Source organism: Malus sylvestris, chromosome 15 (genome assembly GCF_916048215.2).
Source record: "Malus sylvestris chromosome 15, drMalSylv7.2, whole genome shotgun sequence".
In the NCBI taxonomy this organism is placed as follows: Eukaryota; Viridiplantae; Streptophyta; class Magnoliopsida; order Rosales; family Rosaceae; genus Malus; species Malus sylvestris.
The window spans coordinates 6,868,893-6,890,714 of record NC_062274.1 but is presented as its reverse complement, the minus strand read 5'-3'; the positions used below and the strand labels follow the sequence as shown (position 1 = coordinate 6,890,714).

The 21,822-nt window shown below is 41.3% G+C and overlaps 4 protein-coding genes across 6 annotated transcripts; 1 reads left to right on the top strand and 3 right to left on the bottom strand.

Moving 5' to 3' along the window:
- Window positions 1-90: 90 nt before the first annotated feature.
- On the bottom strand, window positions 91-3,683 carry LOC126601391 (tetraspanin-19-like). Of its 2 annotated transcripts, XM_050268101.1 has the most exons (8): window positions 3,342-3,683; window positions 2,975-3,204; window positions 2,629-2,728; window positions 2,264-2,344; window positions 2,059-2,163; window positions 1,352-1,914; window positions 903-965; window positions 91-678 (listed from the first exon to the last, which is right to left on the bottom strand). In XM_050268101.1, the coding sequence occupies exons 2-6, from the start codon at window positions 3,136-3,138 to the stop codon at window positions 1,651-1,653; spliced, it is 714 nt and encodes a 237-aa protein (XP_050124058.1). In that variant the 5' UTR covers window positions 3,139-3,204; window positions 3,342-3,683; the 3' UTR covers window positions 91-678; window positions 903-965; window positions 1,352-1,650. The 2 variants fall into 2 exon arrangements, with proteins under 2 accessions (XP_050124058.1, XP_050124059.1); XM_050268102.1 differs by lacking the exon at window positions 3,342-3,683 and having other exon boundaries at window positions 2,629-2,708; window positions 2,975-3,129.
- A 1,282-nt stretch (window positions 3,684-4,965) lies between these two features.
- On the bottom strand, window positions 4,966-10,563 carry LOC126601378 (uncharacterized). 2 transcript variants are annotated; one of them, XM_050268086.1, is made up of 8 exons: window positions 10,488-10,563; window positions 7,484-8,114; window positions 7,052-7,383; window positions 6,598-6,937; window positions 6,079-6,227; window positions 5,899-5,992; window positions 5,321-5,392; window positions 4,966-5,211 (listed from the first exon to the last, which is right to left on the bottom strand). In XM_050268086.1, the coding sequence occupies exons 2-8, from the start codon at window positions 8,042-8,044 to the stop codon at window positions 5,167-5,169; spliced, it is 1,593 nt and encodes a 530-aa protein (XP_050124043.1). In that variant the 5' UTR covers window positions 8,045-8,114; window positions 10,488-10,563; the 3' UTR covers window positions 4,966-5,166. The 2 variants fall into 2 exon arrangements, with proteins under 2 accessions (XP_050124043.1, XP_050124042.1); XM_050268085.1 differs by lacking the exon at window positions 10,488-10,563 and having other exon boundaries at window positions 7,484-8,196.
- On the bottom strand, window positions 9,219-12,239 carry LOC126601390 (uncharacterized). The gene is made up of 3 exons (XM_050268100.1): window positions 11,493-12,239; window positions 10,488-10,568; window positions 9,219-9,817 (listed from the first exon to the last, which is right to left on the bottom strand). Exons 1-3 carry the CDS (start codon window positions 11,866-11,868, stop codon window positions 9,450-9,452), a joined length of 825 nt encoding a protein of 274 aa, XP_050124057.1. The 5' UTR covers window positions 11,869-12,239; the 3' UTR covers window positions 9,219-9,449.
- A 6,467-nt stretch (window positions 12,240-18,706) lies between these two features.
- LOC126601383 (D-amino-acid transaminase, chloroplastic) lies at window positions 18,707-21,360 on the top strand. The gene is made up of 5 exons (XM_050268093.1): window positions 18,707-19,132; window positions 19,262-19,308; window positions 19,768-19,946; window positions 20,125-20,798; window positions 20,956-21,360. Exons 1-5 carry the CDS (start codon window positions 18,919-18,921, stop codon window positions 21,048-21,050), a joined length of 1,209 nt encoding a protein of 402 aa, XP_050124050.1. The 5' UTR covers window positions 18,707-18,918; the 3' UTR covers window positions 21,051-21,360.
- Window positions 21,361-21,822: the final 462 nt, after the last annotated feature.

Genomic DNA, 21,822 nt, shown 5'->3' with positions numbered 1-21,822 from the left:
ACTAATTGAGCAACAATTTGAGATCATGAGGGTAGGCGGTGGGGAAAATTAAATTTATGATCTCATGTGTAAACAATATATGCTACTTACTAACCAATCAAGTTACAAGCACGTTGCTCGCATTTTTCTATTTTTATTACAAATAGGGTAACCCTTGGATTACAAGAGAGTTACAATAAGCCACTTTATGCACTTCAAAAATGGCTTAGAGATGAGTGGTCACAGCTGCATGTATTGCATCTACGAGATGAGGACCTGCCTTGGGACCAAGACCTGTCAAGGTAATCCTCATGCACAGTAACATTAAGGGTGAGTAAACTATGCCCTAATGTAAGATGACGATGTTCGATCTATGACACTGCCGATGGACTCAACGCAGACCGCAAGACAGTGACCCTACAATATACAGCAGACTTAACCAATTTCTCAGGTACAAGATCCTGCAGGCCTTACCAGTTGAGGGATCTTATAAAACTGCGAAGTTGAAGCTGAAATCGAGCTTAAACGAAACTCTGCCGTACCTGCTAAGCAATATCAAAGAAATTATCTGCTCCCACTGTGGCATAGTTGGATCAACACACTGGTGGGGTTATGCGCACATGCTTGGAGAAGCACGATAGCTCCTGTTGGGCCAGAACGAAGATCTTCCAGCATTCCTGTCAGTCACCGAGACTGGAACTAGAAGAGGTGAACAAAAGAACATTCAAGCATCGTCGCGGATGGAAAACGTTAGGTAGAATAATAGGTACAAACAAATTATAGCCTACATAATCTTATCGATCTTCTGACAGAAATAAACGATAAGTCCACTGAAAATACAATCTACAATATAAGAGAGGGATGCAAGGTAATTGTATACAAAAGAAGGAAAATACAAGTAGCATTTATATACAAAAGCATACCTTCAAAGTCTAGTCCGTGTGTTCGTGGATCATAGTAACGATATGTCTTCATAGCTAGACCTGCTAAAGGTCGTACCCAGTGCACAAGGCTCCCGCTTTACGCAGGGTCTGGGAGAGGTGAATGTCGGCTAGCCTTACCCCCATTTATGGAGAGGCTGCTCCCAAGTCTCGAACCCGAGACCTGCTGCATTGAAAAAATTCAGATGGTTTCCATAAGGTGTCTGGCTAGGACATGTACACTGTATGATGATGCTAAACTACTCTAATGCATAGGAGCGCGAGTTTATCTCGTGGGGATCAACCAAGAGAACTAGACACACAAATATTCAAAGTTTTAAGCAAATGCAATACTGGTGTGAATTGCAGTATCCTGTGAACCATCAAGTCTTTGAACTATACACAAAGAAATCCAAGTTTTAAGAAAGTGTGGGAAAATCTAATTTCCTTACCACGGGAAATGTTGCTTCAGGAACCTGAGGAATGTTTGCAAATGCGGAACCGCCATGATCTCCAGCTGAGAGAGTGGCAGTGCAGGAAATCGTCCGTAGAGTTTTGGACCTGGATGGCGGGGGTGCTGAGCTGAGATTTGGAGTTTCGGACAAGCGGTTGTTGGTTTTCAACGGTAAAAGCTTTTACCATTTCAGCGACAGTGAACTAATGGCACTGCCAAGATTATATACTTCTGAACCCCCTCAACTAAACACAAAAATGCAGGGGACCCTAAACCCAAAACTTATATACTTCTGCCCTAACTAAGGGTGACTCTTCTATGAAAACGCATTCTGAAAAATCTTTGTACATTTGAAAAAAGGCTTGGGCGTGGTGGAGATTCAAATTCTGGTGATGAAACTTCGTAGTTTCTGAATCCATGTCTTGATATATCTTGTAACGATTGTGTAGGTGCTGCTAGAAATGAGTATCTGAAGTTTGTGACATCAGAAGAGTTGAAATGTTCCGTCCTCGGCTCAGAACCAATGGCCCAAAGAATGATTCCCAGCACGGTAGCCTTGATCTGTAAAATGAACTTGTGTTTAGCTCAAAGTCGCAGGAAATTCTCTAGTGCAAACATTGTCTGAACCGTTAAGTCACTAAAATTATGATGATCTAACGGTTCAGACAATGTCCGAAATTGAGTAAAAAACGGGGTTTTTTGTACCTGCGGTATCAAAATGAGAATTACAATGATGCGGCACATGTTTAGATGAAACCTCAAGAACTTTTTGAACGGGGTGTGATCCTCATCAATGTACTTGGCGAATTGCTGTGAAAAAAACAGGCCAAAAAAGCAGCTTCTTGAAAAAGTGATTACTAGTTAATGGCTACCAAGCTAAAAAGACTGAATGCAGTCCATGAAGGCATACCACTTCCCAGTCCATCCTAAAGAAAATTGAGACAATCACTCCAACTTCAAGGCAAAGAAGACAGAAGACGAAGAGTACGTACTAATTAAAATTGGTCAAGGACAAACCAGATTGATGATATTTATGTAAATAGTCATAAAACTAAATTCAAATTGCTAAAAAGTGGTAAAAAGTTGAAGGAAAAAAGGCAGAAACGTTTGGATAGCAATTTAGACACTCATCTTCAAGTGTTCTGCACTCAAGGGGAGGAGTGCAGGAGATTAAAACGAGTGTGAAAATCACCGCCCAAGTTTTTTTTCGAACATTGTAAACGAAGATTTGAAGCCAAATGTCGATCGAAAAGCTCTAAACACCAGAAAGGATACAATGAAGAGAATAAAACTGCTGACGGAATGGGCAACAATATGACCGCAAAGGGTGCTGAGGCAGACAGCAATTCCCATACCTAAACATGTATATATAAACCTGTCAAACAAAATTGCAACTGATGACTTTCGAACAAATGCAAAATATAACAAGATTAAAGAAAAACTGCAGGAAGCCTCTGCTCTATACGTCCATCACAAAAAACAGCAAAAACCCTTCTCGTTTTCTTTGATACAAGCGATATTGGAGAGCGGAAGATTCGAATACGGAACCTCGGAATCACCCAAAGCATGAAAATATGAATTCACAATTCAACAAAAGTAAAATATGTGTATATATATTTACCAGGGCTGAGGGATAATTGGGACAGGAGGGAGCTCAGAGACTCCAACTTGCCATTTCTTGGTGAGCCAAAGGCAGTAGATGATGACTGCAACTCCACAAACATTGACAAATAAATTCAAAACTCTCATGGAGTTGCTCAAGCAACACCTTGCACTGATCACCATTTCTCTATCACACCAGTCAGCACAACTCTGTCTGTGTTGCTATAGCCCGCACCTATTCCTAGCTGCCTATATAACTCAGAATAATAAACAATAATAATATTCTACCTTTCCTTCTTCTACCTTTCCTTCTTGAGAAAAACCCATGTGGGTTGGAGGAAAGGAATTGCTGGAGATGGGGGTTTGGTGATAATTTGGCAACAGACCCAAATGACTTATGTGCCTATAACGAGATGCAATTGTGGCGATATATGAATTAGTCAGTTAACTCTTACATGATAGTGTGTGATTGGATTGTGATACCACCATAACAACAGAATTCACATTGCATTGAAGTTTATCTCAACAAAACATGACAATGTTTAACTGGCTGGAATACCACCGCATTAAAATCCCCTTGTATGTAAGTCCTCAATAGTATGATTGATCCGCCTACTGGAACCTTAAGAGATGCGATGATAACGTTGAATGTTTGATGGAGAGTAAGCGTACATGTGTTTGGACTATGCAAATCCAAGTTAAAACCACACAACTAACATTCAAAAAAGTAGGAGTAGAAACCAAAGACAGAGGCTTCATGTCCGTATAATGCCATTCAAATGTGTCTTAGGTACTTGTATTTATTACCCAAATAATATTTGACTAAATTCTTGACAGGTTGAACATTCAATATTAATTTGATCAATTTTGGACTAAAAAAATTTAAAAAAGGTGACTAAACTGTTTTATATCTTTTATTCAGCCATAAATTTTCTATCTTGATGACTAAAAATAGTATGTTGAAAATGAAATTAATATATTTCTTTTAGAGCTGTTATCTACACTCTAAAAATACAATCATGCGCTTTATAAAGTTAAAAACTATTGTTGTGTACATTTTTTTTTTTTGTGTAACAAATGATATCGAAAAAGAATAGAATTGCACAAAAAAAAAGCGAGTGCAAATATTAATACTCTTAACTAACGGAGCTATAAGTCCGTTGCTGATAAAATATTACCTACTACCTAGAAAGGGACAAGCGAGAATTGACAACCATTGCTCCTGCTCCCACACACAAAATTAGCGGATTGAAAAATCGGCAGGGAAATTAACGTAATCGATGTCGTCAAATGTTGTCCTTCCCGAAAGTCAATTAGCATGAGTGGCCACATCTAGGAATGACGATCCTCCTCCGGATCTTTTTTGTAAGAATTTAAGAGATCTTCCAATCACATCTGTTCATTGTACGATCAGTTTTCGTTAAATACTGTTTATATTTAATTTTAAATAAAAAAATTACAATACTTTCTGATCGCACGATATACGATAAACAGATGTGATTAAAAGATCTCTGAAGTCCTCACAAAGAGAATCTAGAGAAGATCCTCATTCCACATCTAGGGCCTAAACGCGTTTTGTGCACGAAGATTTGGTTTCTCTCTCATCACGTGACATTTGATACTTATTTTAGAGATGTGCTATCCACATACCCCATTTTACTTCTCACACACCCTTGATAATTTTTGTCCGTTGATCTCCTTCAATTTATCCAACCTGACGGCCAAAATTTTAAAAGATGTGTAAGAAGTAAAATAGGGTGTATGGATATCACTCCCCCTTATTTTACTCATCAATTATAAATCTGTTCATATATGGAAGAATAGTACGAGGCATTTGAACGAAAGATAAGTTCTTATAACGAGTTTCATAAAAAAAAAGTATCACAAGTAATAATCCATGCCAAAATTCAAACCTAACTAAAACCCGACTATATATTTACATATAAATATCTCTCCCATCACGTGACATGTGTTCTGAGAAATATCCGATGCACCCAATGATGACTTGGATTGAGGGGGAAAAAATACTTGGAAAGTTATATTTCGATAATTCTAAGAGTTAAACGACATCCGCCAATTCAAAAGAGCAGCCGAGCAGGTACATGAGGCAGGTAATTAGCAAGAAGTAAAAAAATCTCAAAACGTCATTACACGAATCTAAACGAGCAAAAATTGCAGGAGAGGACGGTAATTTAGAAAGCGACGGATGACTCAATCAAGCTTTACCCTGTCCATATCATTGATCACCCCTTCAAGCTGTAACGAAAATGTTCAAAGATATTAAACAAGGCGATTAACTATTTATTTGCCTAACGCTGCTAATTAAGATTTCTTTAAATAAGGGAAAACAAGGAATTGTGCATACCTTAACGATTTGTCGCAAGAAGTAATCCCCATATCGTTTTGCTGGTTTTGATTCGACGACAGAAATCAAGTCCTGCAGTAGAATAGAAATATTACACGCAGAAAACATATGCGTCATCATTTACCATTCTAATTTACAATAGATAAGGCTAACAATTTCCCAGTAAATAAATCATCATTGATGTGAAGAAAACATAGATAGACGCAGATCCTACAAGTGTAAAAGAAGAGCAATCAGAGTAACTGAACCCATTTCCAAAGACAAGCATTCTGCATTCACACTTTTTGTTTTTCCTTTAGGGCATTGAATTGCATAGTTAAGTCAAACTACAGACCGAAATCACATGGTCGCTTAAGAAAACTATGAGTCGACCTAACATAATTTAAGACTCAAAAAACAGAAAAGAATTGTATTTGAAATATAAAAAGGGGGCGATGCTGCATAAGGCCAGCTGACGACTTAAGGTAAGACTATTTTAGATCTTCTGAGGCAAGTTTTCAACAAACGTCCCATAAACCGAGTGCATAAGGAGTTCTAGTTTCCATTAACAAGATAAAAGGTAATAGAAGAAAACATACATCGTCAATATAGAAATCCACATCAGCATTGGAGATAACTTTTCCCTCAGTATCAACAGCATGTGTCTTGTGCTTGTATGTCAACAAGATTGTCCTACACGACAGAGTGACAAAACAACAATATTATATAATCAAAACAAGAATTAGACAAACATAAGTAGCAGAATCCTCATTAAGTACCTCAACTTGGATTCATCCACTTCCATGTAGCTTGCGAGCTTTCCTACGGAGATGGACGAATAGACTTTTAAGAATGTCCTGACGCCTGATAATAACTGTTGCTGCTTCACTTCATAAAGGAACAGTTTCAATTGAAGTCTATAAGCGTCCTGCAATTGGTAAATCGATTTTATTAATTGTGCGCACATGCCCGCGCGCAAACCCATTCAGAGAGAAAGACAGAGAGGATCTCCACCGACACTTTGCCTCAAATGTCACTATATCTAATAGTAGGACTTCTATTTGATTTCTGTTTCCAACCTTAAAACCCAAGAGCCTAAAGACCACTTTTCTCTCTGGTATGACACCATCAAATTTCAGTCTATGGAATTTTTGTTATTGCTCAAGTGTTTGCTGATGCTATGCATCAAGTCTACCACCAATTCATGTAAACGCATTATAACCGCAACCAATAATTAGAATCATATGCACTATTCTCCAAGAAAAATCATCATATCAACAATGTAAGGTTTCACATACCTGGTTGTAGTTAACAAGGGGCTCCTCAAAACTTGGAGGGGAAGGGGTAATGAACTTAGGGCATGCGTAGGAGAAGAGCTCATCATAAATAGCAAAGGCTTCATCGTCATATCTCTGCATTCTGTTCATTTTCTCACCATACTTCTCGCGCAACTGAGAGTTCACAGTTTCCTCAACAAGCTTCACTTGGGGGCATAGCGAAAGAGCAATTGCCAACAGGGCATACATCTGCTCATTCTTCTTCAGAATCTGCTCATACTGTGGAGATTTCTGATGGTACTGCTTGGTCTTGTAGATGTATAACAGAATCTTATTAAATTCTCGAATCGCTTCCACATACCTGCAGCCAAAAACCAGTAATACTTGTAAGGCTACCTAAACAAAGTATATATGCATACACATCTAACGCAAAACAAGGTCAAATCACAAAGAACATACAAAACGAACAATGTACCTCCGCAGCATAAGATTGGCGAAACCATAATGATAAACGGTGGTAATGTGGCTTCCAATAACAGTGGTAAAAACACCTTGTTGGGTAATGTCAATGGGCTGCAAACACTTCAGACCGGTATGATAATCGCCCAAAAGACAATGAACTCGAAGCAAACCCACCATGCTGAAATACCCCAACACCTTCAACACATTACTGCCACCATTATAATCATACCCATCAGTGGCGGTAAACTGCTCGAGCCCTTCCTTCTCTTGCTCGAGAATCTGAATGATCATCGACTTCTCAACCAGAGCTTGCAAGAAGTTAAGCACACCATACACATTCCAAGCCTGCCAAAAAAACCCCCAATTATGGTCATCTCAAACAACAATGAGAACCCAATTTCGGGTTTAGGGTTTCTGACATTGAAGAACTAAATGTGATAATTACCTGATCAAATTGCCTGAGCAGAGCAATCTCCTGCTCGGTTTTGTTCTTCATCTTAGCTCTGTACTGGCAGAAGCTCTGGAACTGGTAGACGAACTCGTCGACCATGTCCCAAAGCCACTGGTTCGGCAGCTGCATATTAACGACGCCATGGAGGACAACCTGGAAGAGGCTGCAATAATTATCCCAGGAGTCGATTCGCTGCTTCAGCGTCGGGGACAGGCGGGCGTAGAGGTGGCGGAACCACATCTCGCGATAAAGGAGGCAGAAGACGTGGTCATTGTCGACGTAATGGGCGACGGCGTCGACGGAGGGCCAGGGGGTGTCCTTGAAGAGCCGATCGGAGAGGGTCTGGAACGAGGTCTCGTACATCTGGTGGATCTCATAGACATTCTTCTCGCGGATGTGGCGGTAGAGGTGGACGACGAAGGATTTTACGGAGTCGGGGACGAAGTTGGGGTCGTATCCGAGGTCTGAAGACGGCGGGGCTCCGGACGAAGTTTGGCGCTGCGTCGCCGATGTCTCGTCGTATGTGCCTGCGTCGTCGTAGTCGTATGCTGCCATTGTGGTTGCTGCTGGTTGGGAATTCGAGTGTCGAGAGAGTCGAGAAGGGATGTGCCGTTCAGCCCAGCCACTGCAGAGAAACGATGAGAGAAGAAGAGAGATTAGGGTTTTACACCCTTCAGTTACTGCAGCACTAACCAAATAATTTCATTGGGAGTTTTAGCTAAAATAGTTCTTAATTATTGCATTATTTCTTATTTTGATTCGTGAGATTTGAATATGTAGAAATTGGTCATTAACTTTGTTCACAATCAATTATTTTGTTCATTTCGTGAAAAATCTTCATAAAATAAAAATAAAATAATAAAAATACCCTCAATTTTGGTCAAATCATTTTGGCATATTGTTTATTAAATTGAGGATAGTTTTTTCATTTTGATCCTTATTTCACATAATCTTTCACCCAAGAGTTTTTTCATTTTGATCATTATTTCACATAATCTTTCACCCAAGCACTAAAATAATTGATAGTCGATAATTTCAGGAATTATTTCTATTGATTTTAAAGATGGATTGGGTTTTGTTTGGGCTTATAAAGTTGGTTGGGTTTCTTATTCGGGCATTTGATTACGCCTTTGTCTAAAGATGGAATGTAAAAAAGCAGATTGTTTGTATGTCATTGATAGACACCATTATTATTAATAAAATCAAAATGTTATACCAAAATTTGTACTGCAACCTAGATGTATTTCTCTTCACTTGTGAGTAAAAGTTTTTTAGGTTTTGACATAGTAAAAGCTTTTAGGTTCGACTTACATGGATGACACTGTTGTATTATACTTGTGTTAAGTTCGATACTTGATTAGTGGTTGACCCATTGTGTGACCTAACCTAAACTTAAACGCATCACTTGGTACATGATATGGGCGCATCACATTGAAAAACACAAAGTTCAAAAGATGAATTGATAACAAGCTGAGAACATGTTTACTTGAAACAAGAGAATGATAAACAATACCCCCAAAGGTATGATTTATCAAGGAAACATAACCCATTACTTGCAACATAGTAGCATGCAAACATGCCTTGAGTTTCTCAGCATTGTTCACTAAGTAAAATAGTATTAGATCTTTGATATGTAAATCGTGGCAGAACATCTGGTTACTGGGAGAGAGAGAGAGAGAAAGAGAGAGAGATATTCACAGGCTACCAAAGAGGGCACGCGCAACAAAGGTTACAAAATCGACATGATCCTAAAGTCGGGTAATTAGCATTCACTTTGTGTTACATCATTACTAGAACCATTTCAAATCTGGCATCTTTGAAGAGCCAAAGTTGAATTTCAAACTATTCTATCCTCTTCTGAAGTTGTCAAAAAGTCCGCTGGAACTTGTTTAGTTCTGAAAGGCTTCACGTAAATGCCAAACCATTCGCATGTTAGAGTTCGAGATATGTGGGAAAGTTCCTAATAACTGTCAGGTTCATCTTCTTCATCAGATGATAGGAGTGAAGACCCCATCCATGCTTTAAACCCTTCGTTAACCCGCCTTTCCACCTCTGGTGTCACTTCTACGGGGTTCTCCAACATTTCAAGACCTAGGTTTCGACTGCCAAACTCACCCTCATCGAGGATTGCAGCTGCTCTCCTTCTTAGAAAGAAGGCAGTTCCTCCATAAAGAACAACCATCCCCCAAGATCCAAACTCATAGCACCAGAACAAGGGCAAAGAGCAGGAGCTTCCTTGTGTTAGGAGGCTAGAGCCAAGAAACAATGCAAGTAGACCAAATATGATAGCAAAGACAGCATTCAGAATCGATAGACATCGAACTCCACCTGCAGATTATAAAAGAGATCAAACATCAATTATTAGAGGTTGTCCTGCAACGCCAAGCTTCTGGCCAAAGATGCCAGGATATAAAAGAAATGCTACAATTTGTATTGTTAAAGATAACTGGCATGATAAAACGGATGAACCATCAGTGCCACACGGGAAAAGATACTGATAACCGAACTTCTGTATGCCCGTTCTGGCAAGGCCCCAATAAGAAGAACGAAATTTTTTCATGATGCAAGCAATCTCTTAGATCCATCTTTAACCAACAAAAGAAAGCCTTTACCCTGACTCACTTGCAACTAAAAAAAGTGTGAACAAATTCTGGCACACTAAACTTCTATACCAAATTTGCTATTTAGGAGTAACTAGTAGCCATATAACTAGCGCCAGGGTAAAAACTCAAAACAGCCAAGCAAGATGAGATAGTAAGCAGCAACCAGATGATCTATGACAAGTCCAGTCACATGTGATAAGCAATAGATAGTGGTGACTGAAATATATAGGATACAGTAGTTCATTTGAAATATTCCAAGAACTAAACCATGAACAAGTGAAGCAAAATCTCAGTGTGAAAGGGCGAAAACGAGTTACAACAGCTAAATATCAATAAAGGAAAAAGAAAACAAGTGTGCCAGGAGTTTGAGAGAGAGAAAGACAAAGGGAGCATACCTCTTTTTGAAGCACAGTAGTTATTTTCAACAACTTTTAAGCATCCATGTCTTGTTGGAGCAGAATAAGCAACGGTGATTCCTGCACCCAGATTGAAACTATGAGAAGTTGAAAACCATTTAACATATCCAAATCAAATTATTGCCCTGAAAATTGTTAGATCTAATCCCTGTAGAATATTTTCTCAAAAAAATTCCTTGTAGAATAATAAGGCAATATCCAACAACACAATGTCCCTTCTACAACAAAATTGTATACCATGCTCCATGCACAACCAATTAATACTCATTTCTACACTTCGCAAGCAGATTATGCCCTAGACATGAAGCTGGTCACTAGGTGTGAATCAACCACTGCAGAACCATATAAAGCCCCATATTTATTACCAAGTTTTCAAATATCGACCCTTTAAGGGTGGGCTTTCAGCTTTGATGCATATTCTTCTGATTGGCTTTAACAGAAGTTCTACTTCTACTACAGAATACCCAAAATAAAATAAAAAATAAAAAAACTACCCATGTAAATTTGTAATAAAGAGATTCACTTTTGTGCTCCGGGTTAGTACATGGCTTCTAGTACTCATTCACCAGCTACAAAACTATCAACTTGAAGTATTGTAAGCATAAATTTATTGCACCAAGTGAACACCATGACTTACAATTCAGAGTACTTAGACAATGGCTTATCCGAGACAGCAAACCCCAGATTATAAATGCCATTTCCTTATGGTACTTCTGATGATTTTGCTAACCAAATAGACCAAGATTTCACAACCATCCAATATGTAGCCTATACATTCCCCAAGTCTTCCCTTTTGTTATCACTAATCACAATCATTTTTTACTAGATATTTCGATCCTAACGCACTCGTAATGAACCAAGTCTCCACCTTTCTACAACAAACACAAAATCAAAAAATTAATTTCCTACCTCTTAGATTTATTAGCATCCAAACAACTTTAAATTGTAAAACATAATCAAAGTAGAGCTTAAAAGCTTCCTTACCCGCAACGAGATACATGAAAGTAGCCAAGAAAATGATCAAGGTGGGAATGAACACAACCATCCAATAGTAATCAGCAATTTCCTGATCCGTAAGATAAAACGCTCCCGGAAACGGATCGGAATCTCCACCTCTCACATTCATCGGCAACGAATTAAGCCTCCGGTCGCCGCAGAACGGCCGCTTAGCTGGGTCGGCCGGAAACACAATGTTCAAGCTGATAACCGTGCACACAACAACTACGAGGCAGACCAACGCCATGGACGCCATTAGCAGCGGTTTCTGAAGTTTCCCCCACGCTCTGTCTTCCGCCCGGAGGCTCTCGTACTCGTGCTTCGGCATGAACGCCTGGCGAAGCGCGTCGCCGATTATCTCCATTTTTGAACCAAGGTCAAGAAACCCTAGCTCAATCGGATACAGAAACGAACTAGGCTCTGCTTCTTTGCAGTGATGATTGATTGAATTTTGATCGAGCAAACCCTAGGTTCTTCAACTGCCCCAAAGTTTGGGGCTCTTGATCCAAGTTCGTGGGTTGAAAAATTGAATTTTCAAAAACCCTAATTTGCAAGTGTGAAACGTAAGAGAGAAGTCGGTGTTGTTGCTTTCAGATATGATAAGCAAGTCAGCACCATTTTTAAGGAATCGGGATTTGGCCGGTGTTGCTGTGTGGTGGCGCGTACAATTCACAACCGCTTTGGTTAGCTGAAAATTTGATGACTTGGTAGGCCGTGGCCGTAGGCTATGATTGGCCTAATTATAAAAATATTATAATGATTTGTCTAATTAGGTACATGAAACATCCTATTGCAAATGGTGAGTCCACTACCCACACTTCAAAAATAAAATTTAATTTTTGTCACTTAATATTATAGTTAATTATATTTGCTTATGTATAAATAATAAATATTTAAGACAAAATTCATAAATAACGAATTTAAAGCCAATTTATTATCCTATTTATATACATATGTTATTTTTTAAGAAAATAAAAATAAAAGTTAGATTCTATCAAACAAAAAGGCAAAAGCTAATTTGCTCAATGACATCAATTCATTAAAAAATTTGCATAAATCCATTAGAAGAAACAAGAAGCCTTCACTTTTCCTTGACATCTTTTGATTTTTTAATACAATACTTTGAAATGGCACATTAAAAACTCAAAAGAATTGTTGTCATTTTGTGATTGTCAACAAATTGTTACAGAGAAGAAATAAAGTCATAATTATCACATCATTTCAACTAATTTGAATGAAATGTAATCAATCATGAAATTAAAATGATTAATCGCATGCAAAAAAATTGAATTTAGCTCTATATCAAACGAGACATCCTAGTGTCACGGGCCGCATGTTAAAAACAAAGAAAATGCCCAAGACATCATATATCTAAGCCCATGAAGCCATGTCTTCATGGAAGCTTCTGGAACGTCCCGGAGAAATCAAGAACGTGGCGGAGCATTCAAGATAATCTAGGGCATTCCGGAACATTCCACACAAGTGTACATATTTAAGCCTCACCTAGAATAATCTAGATTAGGCAAGTTGTATCTAGAACTATGCTAGATATTTTTAGATGTAAGTAGGGGATTCTAGAACCCTCCATTGAGGAGGTGACTTAGGCCTATAAATAGGAGGTAAGGCCATTTGGCCAAACCATCCAAGAATCCAAGAGTTGTAAGCAATTGTAAAGTTCTCTTAACTTTCAATACAAAGCTTCCTTTCTCCCATCTTCTAAGTGATCTTAGCATTCTCCAAGCTATCTTAGCTTTCTTTGTGATTCGATCCGGGGAAGCGAGGCTTCGAAGGCTTACTTAGCTTGTTCATCGAGGTATTCAAGTCTAAGTGCCGCACGGGCGGAAGGCTTAAAGAGTCATCCCGTGACAGCTGGTATCAGAGCCAAGCTCGTGAATCACTTGAAGGAAAGTAGGATATGGCAAGTGGAGAGATGGTGTCCGGAGTCTCCGACCTAAGGGAGCGTACTGCCGAGGTCCAAGACGTTGCCAAGAGCAAGCCAAAGTTAAAGGACTTGCAAGCATCAATGGAGACCATGGAAGAGCGACTCGAGAAGGTGGAACGAACCATACTCGAGTTCGATACTCGACTTGATGAGGACGTTGTCGACAAGGAGGAAATCCAAACCATGGTGGACAATGGTAAGGATGAACTGCGTGGCTTGGTGGAAGGGCTACGAGATGAGCTCCTTGGCGCTCTCAACACCATGGCAGACAAGATGCGAAGGGAAGTCCAGGTTCACCTTGACAACATAGAGGCAAGGTTTGTGGCGCTCCAAGAAGAGATAAAGGACACAAGGGAACTTAAGGGGGATGTGGCATTTTGTAAAGAAGCAGTCGTGAAGCAATTCGTGCAAGGGCCGAGGGAAATCAAGGCGTTGGACTCCAAGGTAATCGATTCCTTTAAACCCAAATCCTATAATGGGAAGAGGGAAGCAAAGGAGCTCGACACATTCGTGTGGAACGTGGAGCGATACTTCAAGTACCTAAAGCTTGAAGATGACGAGTCCAAAATCTCAACGGCAACCATGTTCTTAGCCGACAATGCCCTTATGTGGTGGCGTCGCCGAAGCATGGAGATTGAGCAAGGTACGTTCTCTCTCACCACTTGGGATGAATTTAAGAAAGATCTTATGTTGCACTTCTATCCCCAAAATGCCAAGTACGAAGCCAAGGAGAAACTAAGGTGGCTCAAGCAAACGGGGAGCGTCAAAGACTATGTCAACGCCTTCGTGAGCTTGTTATTTGAGGTGCCCAACATGTTAGAGGAAGACAAGCTCATGTACTTCCTGAGTGGACTGCAAAATTGGGCAAAACTCGAACTACAAAGGAGACACGTGCAAACATTGTCTGATGCCATTGCCGCCGCCGAATCCTTGATTGAGTTTAAATCAAGCCACCAAGGTGATTCCAAGTCCACGGGGAAGAGGGGTAACCATGAGAGAAGTGGGGGAGAACATAAGCCGAAGGACAAAGCCGAGACAAGTAAATCGAAGGAGAAGAGAGCCGATAAGCATGACAAAGGCAAGGGTAAGTCTTGGCAACCCACTTGTTACCTATGCGACGGCCCTCACATGATGCGAGATTGCCCACAAAAGAAGGCCCTTAAGGCCATGGCCTTCAAGGAGGACAAGGCCGAGGAGAGTAACGATGCAACGATGAGATGCATCCGTCTACTGAATGCCATCCAGACAACCCTCCCACAACCTAAGGCTCAAGTTGGGGGAGGATCATTGTTCGTCGACGTCAAGACTGGTGACAAGACGACGCGTGTGTTGGTGGACACGGGAGCAACACACAACTTCATGACGTCGGAGGAAGCTACAAGGCTGGGCCTTCGAGTCACAAAGGAGCCTGGTAGCGTGAAGACGGTAAATTCCGCTGCCACCCCCATTGTTGGAGTTGCGCGTAATGTGCACGTAGACATTGGCACATGGAAGGGAACGATCGACTTCACCGTAGTCAAGATGGACGACTATGGCGTAGTCATTGGGTTAGAGTTCATGGACAAGGTACGAGCCTTTCCCATTCCCTTCTACAATATTTTCTGTATCCTAGCCGACGGAAGACAACCTTGCCTGGTGCCATTGGAAAGGCAAGCCAAGAAGTGTACCCAGCACTTATCGGCAATTCAATTTGCCAAGTCTTGGAAGAAAGGCGAGGCCACATTTCTTGCAACCCTAATGTTGAATGAAGGGGAGGAGAAGCACGGGCCTTTGCCGAAACAAGTGGAAGACGTCCTTGTGGAGTTTGCGGACGTGATGCCTAAGGAACTTCCAAAGAAGTTGCCACTAAGGAGAGAGGTCGACCATGCGATTGAGTTGGAGCCTGGTGCTAAGCCTCCCTCCAAATCACCTTATAGGATGTCGCCACCCGAGTTGGAGGAATTGAGGAAGCAACTCAACGAGCTACTTGATGCTGGCTACATCCAACCCTCCAAGTCCCCATATGGTGCACCCGTCTTGTTCCAACGCAAGAAGAATGGTAGCCTAAGGTTGTGCATCGACTATAGAGCATTGAACAAGATTACCATCAAGAACAAGTACCCACTTCCGTTGATCGCCGACTTATTCGATCAACTTGGTGAAGCAAGGTACTTCACAAAGTTAGATCTTCGATCGGGATACTACCAAGTGAGGATAGCCCCTGGAGACGAATCGAAGACGGCGATGGTGACCAGATATGGAGCGTTCGAGTATAAAGTCATGCCATTTGGTCTAACCAATGCCCCCGCAACATTCTGCACATTGATGAACAAGGTATTCCATCCTTATCTTGACAAGTTTGTCGTGGTTTACATTGATGATATCGTTGTTTATAACAAGACATTGGAGGAGCACGTCAAGCACTTGCGCATAGTGTTCAAGACCCTTCGGGAACATGAACTCTATGTCAAGAAGGAGAAATGCTCCTTTGCCACAAAAGAAGTAGAATTTCTTGGCCACAAGATAAATGAGGGGAAACTTATGATGGAAAAGGGCAAGATCAAGGCCATTCAAGAGTGGGAACCGCCGACCAAGGTACCAACACTACGATCCTTTCTGGGGCTAGCCAACTACTATCGAAGATTCATTAAAGGGTATTCAGCCATAGCAGCACCCTTGACAGACCTTCTTAAGAAGAACAAGGCATGGGAATGGACGGACCGGTGTCAAGAGGCCTTTGAGAGGTTGAAGAAGGCCCTAATGGAGGAACCTGTACTAAGGTTGCCCGACCTTAACAAGCCATTCGAGTTACACACTGATGCTTCCGACTTTGCCATAGGAGGAGTGTTGATGCAAGAGGGACATCCGATAGCCTATGAAAGTCGCAAGCTAAACAATGCCGAGAAGAGGTACACGACCCATGAAAAGGAGATGACCGCCATCATCCATTGCCTTAGAGTTTGGAGGCATTACTTGCTTGGAACCCCATTCATCATCAAGACGGACAACGTTGCCACTAGCTACTTTCAAACCCAACAAAAGCTCACACCTAAGCAAGCAAGGTGGCAAGAGTTCTTAGCGGAGTTTGATTACAAGCTAGAGTACAAGCAAGGAAAGGAGAACGTGGTGGCCGATGCTCTAAGTAGACGAGTAGAGTTAATGGCTACAGTACTCAAGCCGCAAAGCCATCTCTTGGGCCGTGTCCGAGAAGGTTTATCACATGATGTCCAAGCCAAGAACATTGTGGAGTTTGTCAAGGAAGGGAAGACAAGAAGGTTTTGGCTTGAGGACGGCTTGTTATACACCAAGGGCAAGCGGATCTACGTCCCAAAGTGGGGAAGCTTAAGGAAAGAAATCCTTAAGGAGTGCCATGACTCAATGTGGGCAGGACATCCTGGCACTCACCGCACGTTGGCTTTGGTGAGCGATGCTTATTATTGGCCACAAATGCGGGATGATGTAGATTCCTACGTGAAGACTTGTCTTGTGTGCCAACAAGACAAAGTGGAACAAAGGCAACAGGGAGGACTGTTGGAACCACTTCCCACCCCATCAAGACCATGGGAGTGTCTAACCATGGATTTCATCACACATTTGCCCAAGTCTGATGGATGTGGATCTATCTTCGTCGTGGTCGATAGATTCACCAAGTATGCCACTTTCATACCCGCACCTGTGGAGTGCACAGCCGAAGTAGCTGCACGCTTATTTCTAAAGCACGTGGTGAAGTATTGGGGTGTTCCGAGGAGCATAGTCAGTGATCGAGATGCTCGCTTCACGGGTAGATTTTGGAAGGAGCTCTTCAAACTACTTGGCTCGAAGTTAGACTTCTCCACAGCTTTTCATCCCCAAACTGATGGACAAACGGAGCGGGTTAATGCATTGTTGGAGACTTATTTGCGGCACTATGTTAGTGCCAATCAACGAGATTGGGCTAAGTTACTTGATGTTGCCCAATTCTCTTATAACTTGCAACGTTCAGAGTCGACGGGGAAAAGTCCGTTCGAGTTGGCTATAGGGCAACAACCCTTGACCCCGAACACGGTCGTGACTGGCTACACGGGGAATAGTCCAGCCGCTTTCAAAACCGCTAAGGAGTGGCAATTAGCCCACGAACTTGCTCGAGCTCATTTGGAGAAGGCTTCAAAGAAGATGAAGAAATGGGCGGATCGCAAGCGAAGGAATGTGGAGTTCCAAACTGGCGACCAAGTCTTTGTGAAGCTCAATGCGTCTCAGCACAAGAGTACTCGTGGCTTGCACAAGAGCTTGTTGCGGAAATATGAGGGACCATTCCCTATCATCAAGAAGGTTGGCAAAGCCGCGTATGTTGTGGAACTCCCACCCCGCCTCAAGTTTCACCCGGTGTTCCATGTAAGCAACTTGAAGCCTTATCATGCAGACAATGAGGAACCAAGCCGAGGTGAGTCTCATCGAGCACCCCCTTTGATGACGGAGGCATTTGACAAAGAAGTGGAGAGCATTGAAGCCAAGCGTGTCGTGGTGCGACCAAGACAACCAAAGCATGTGGAGTACTTCGTCAAATGGAAGGGGCTACCATACTCCGAAGCAACATGGGAGAAGGAGACGTCCTTATGGCAATATAAGGACTTGATTCAGACATTCGAGAGGCAAGAGTCGACGAGGACGTCGACGGCTTAAGTGGGGGAGGATGTCACGGGCCGCATGTTAAAAACAAAGAAAATGCCCAAGACATCATATATCTAAGCCCATGAAGCCATGTCTTCATGGAAGCTTCTGGAACGTCCCGGAGAAATCAAGAACGTGGCGGAGCATTCAAGATAATCTAGGGCATTCCGGAACATTCCACACAAGTGTACATATTTAAGCCTCACCTAGAATAATCTAGATTAGGCAAGTTGTATCTAGAACTATGCTAGATATTTTTGGATGTAAGTAGGGGATTCTAGAACCCTCCATTGAGGAGGTGACTTAGGCCTATAAATAGGAGGTAAGGCCATTTGGCCAAACCATCCAAGAATCCAAGAGTTGTAAGCAATTGTAAAGTTCTCTTAACTTTCAATACAAAGCTTCCTTTCTCCCATCTTCTAAGTGATCTTAGCATTCTCCAAGCTATCTTAGCTTTCTTTGTGATTCGATCCGGGGAAGCGAGGCTTCGAAGGCTTACTTAGCTTGTTAATCGAGGTATTCAAGTCTAAGTGCCGCACGGGCGGAAGGCTTAAAGAGTCATCCCGTGACACTAGGAAACACCAAACGATCTGAAATATGATTCAAACGAAATGTAATAGTATTTTTTTTTCCATGTTATACACATGATCTTTTCCAAACTCAAAACCTATCCTTAAAACCCCGTAGTGTGCACTCCACGCGCCACCTTAAGCCGTGGTGGTAATACACGAGGATTATGTAAATGTAAAGGCGGGACCCACCTACGATCCAGTATTAATCGAACCCAGGCAACTCTTAACCTCAGTCACCGATTGACGTCTGCGTTTTCGCAGAGCTCACTCTCCGATGGCTTCCATGGCTTCCTTCCCGTCTCTCCCGAAACCCATCTCGCAAACCCAGCATTTTCCTATAAACCCAGCTCGCCATTCAAGGGGTTTGACCGTAGTTTCACGAAATCATCTATTTTCCGGACATGGGTTGCTTAATTTTCAACATGGGTCGTTCGGAGCCGGAGAGATGAGGCCCATCAGAAGTTCGAACCGAACCAAAGCTGTGTCCGGTAAGTTCGTAGAAGCACTTCTGTTCATAATCGCTTTTATAAACATGTCCAATATTTTTTAAAAATCTCAAGTACTCACTTATAAGTTCATGATTAGAACTCTAACAACGACAATATTGGTTGTGCCAGATTCTGGGATCCAAGTCCCTGAGGTTCCACAGCTGACTTCCACAGAGGTCATCTTCTCGCCTTTGAATTGTGTTATATATAATTGGGAAGTGATTTCGGCTCTCCCTTTCTCTCTTTTGCACACCCGTATTCGTTTATGGTTCTTGGATTCAATAAACGAAAGAAAAATCAACGGACATAATTAAATAGGGTGTGCATAAAAAGAACAGGAGTGCGAGGAAATCATTTCCCTAGTCCCGTATAGTACTATATGCTTTAGTACTGTTCTTAAAGTTCTTTGCTTGCAGTAAAAGTTAGAAAAGTACAGCGAAATAAGTGAAAAAAGATTAATTGGTGTCTTGAGTTAATATTTTCTGCGATGAAGTGTGGTAAAGTTTGAGACTTGTTTGATTCTGGAAAAAGATTAGTTCAGACTTCAGGGATTAGTACTAATTACTAAATATCGACGTCCTATACTTTTTTTCTTTCTTCTGTTTTATGATATTTGAACTTTTCTATGTAGAAAGGCAATTGAAAGGCTAAAAGCACACCGTGAAAATCAGAATGGTAAGCAACAATTTCTCGCCATGTACTCTAGCGTTTTCGGAGGAATTACAACGGATCCAGCTGCTATGGTGATTCCCATTGATGACCACATGGTCCACAGAGGGCATGGTGTTTTCGACACTGCTGCTATAAAGGATGGGTTAGTGAGTTTGGCCTTATGATGTCTGGATAACTTTTGTTGAACATCGAACATGGATTTTGAAAATTTGTATGATCTTAACACACACACACACAGATTTTCAGTGCTGTAGATATGAATTAGACTATTAGTCAGTAAGTTCAAGTTTGTTTATTGTTCTCTCTTCTCTGCATTGAAGATATCTCTACGAGTTGGACCAGCACCTTGACCGTATTTTAAGGTCAGCATCCATGGCGAAAATTGACCTGCCATTTGATCGGGAAACCATAAGAAGGATACTTTTACAAACTGCGAGTGTTTCCAAGTGCAAAACAGGATCGCTGAGATACTGGCTCTCAGCAGGACCGGGTGATTTTCAGTTATCCCCATCTGGCTGCCATCAGCCATCGCTTTATGCTATTGTGATCCAAGATCAATCACCCTTTAGTTCGAAGGGAATTAAAGTAGTAACTTCTTCGATCCCAATAAAACCCCCCCAATTTGCAACCATGAAGAGTGTGAATTATCTTCCAAATGTGCTTTCGAAGATGGAGGCTGAAGAAAAGGGTGCATTCGCAGCCATTTGGCTGGACGGAGATGGTTTCGTCGCTGAAGGGCCTAACATGAATGTGGCTTTTGTTACAAAAGAGAAGGAACTTGTGATGCCTCAGTTTGACAAAATCCTAAGTGGGTGCACAGCAAGGAGAGTTTTGGCTCTTGCAGAAGGGCTGGTGGGGGATGGCAAGCTTCAGGGAGTAAGAGTAGACAATGTGACTGTTGAGGAAGGGAAGAAGGCAGATGAGATGATGCTTATTGGCAGTGGAATTCTCGTCCGCCCTGTGGTGCAGTGGGACGAGCAAATCATTGGGGATGGTAAGAACTTATCTCCATCCTGTGTAACTTTGAACATAAATTAACCGAATGAATGACCAACCAAATGTCCGCCCTGTCCTTTCTTTTGATGTGTTTCTTTCTTTTAACTACCATTTCCAAATGTTGCCTAATGAAACTTTTGGAGCTGATTACACAGGTAAAGAAGGCTCGTTGACTCAGATTCTCCTGAATCTTATTATCGAGGACATGAAATCCGGCCCGCCTTCTGTCCGAGCACCTATTCCTTACTAAGCCGGCACCAGCTGACATTTCAATTCTGTTGAAGTTTCAAGTGCCAGAAATGTATCATTACCCAACTGCCACATTTATGTCCTGTACACGGAGCTCTGTCCAGATCCTTTTCTCGACCACGAAGGATCAACCGTTCAAGGAACGCGATTTAGTTATGATCAAATTTATTTCGGTGCTGTCGTAAAAGCCAGTCAGAGTTTTTATTTTACTGTTAACAAGCCAAAACTGCTGTGATGTATTATTATATGGAATGTTAATATATTTTTCAGTGTTTAATGTATAAAGATTACTGCAGATTTAAGCACCTTCATAGCATGGTCTCTTGCCAGTTCTACCTTCTCCGACAGCCTGTGCTCATTCCAATTGTAGTCGATGAACGAATAACGCCATTTATCTTCGGGATTGCGAGGACCTGCATGCGCGGACGAATTGAACTGTTGAGCTTTGTCGAGCCATGGTATAAAATTAGTGTTTTCAAAATGCGGAATTCCATAGGAAAACCTTATTAGCGGAATGCGGAATATCATCTATTAAAATCATATGATATGGTTGTTGATGATTGAATTATTATTTAAATCTTGATTAACCTAGCCTTATCCTTTGAATAAACATTATTTGGTGAAAAAGGTTGGTACTATGTATGAAACTCATGTCCATTTTTAATTAAATAATGGATTATCACTATGTCGTTAAATTAATGGGTCAATATTATTAAAAAAATGTTATTTGTACTCCAAAATTTTAATTTTGCATTTAAACTTTCTATATTTAG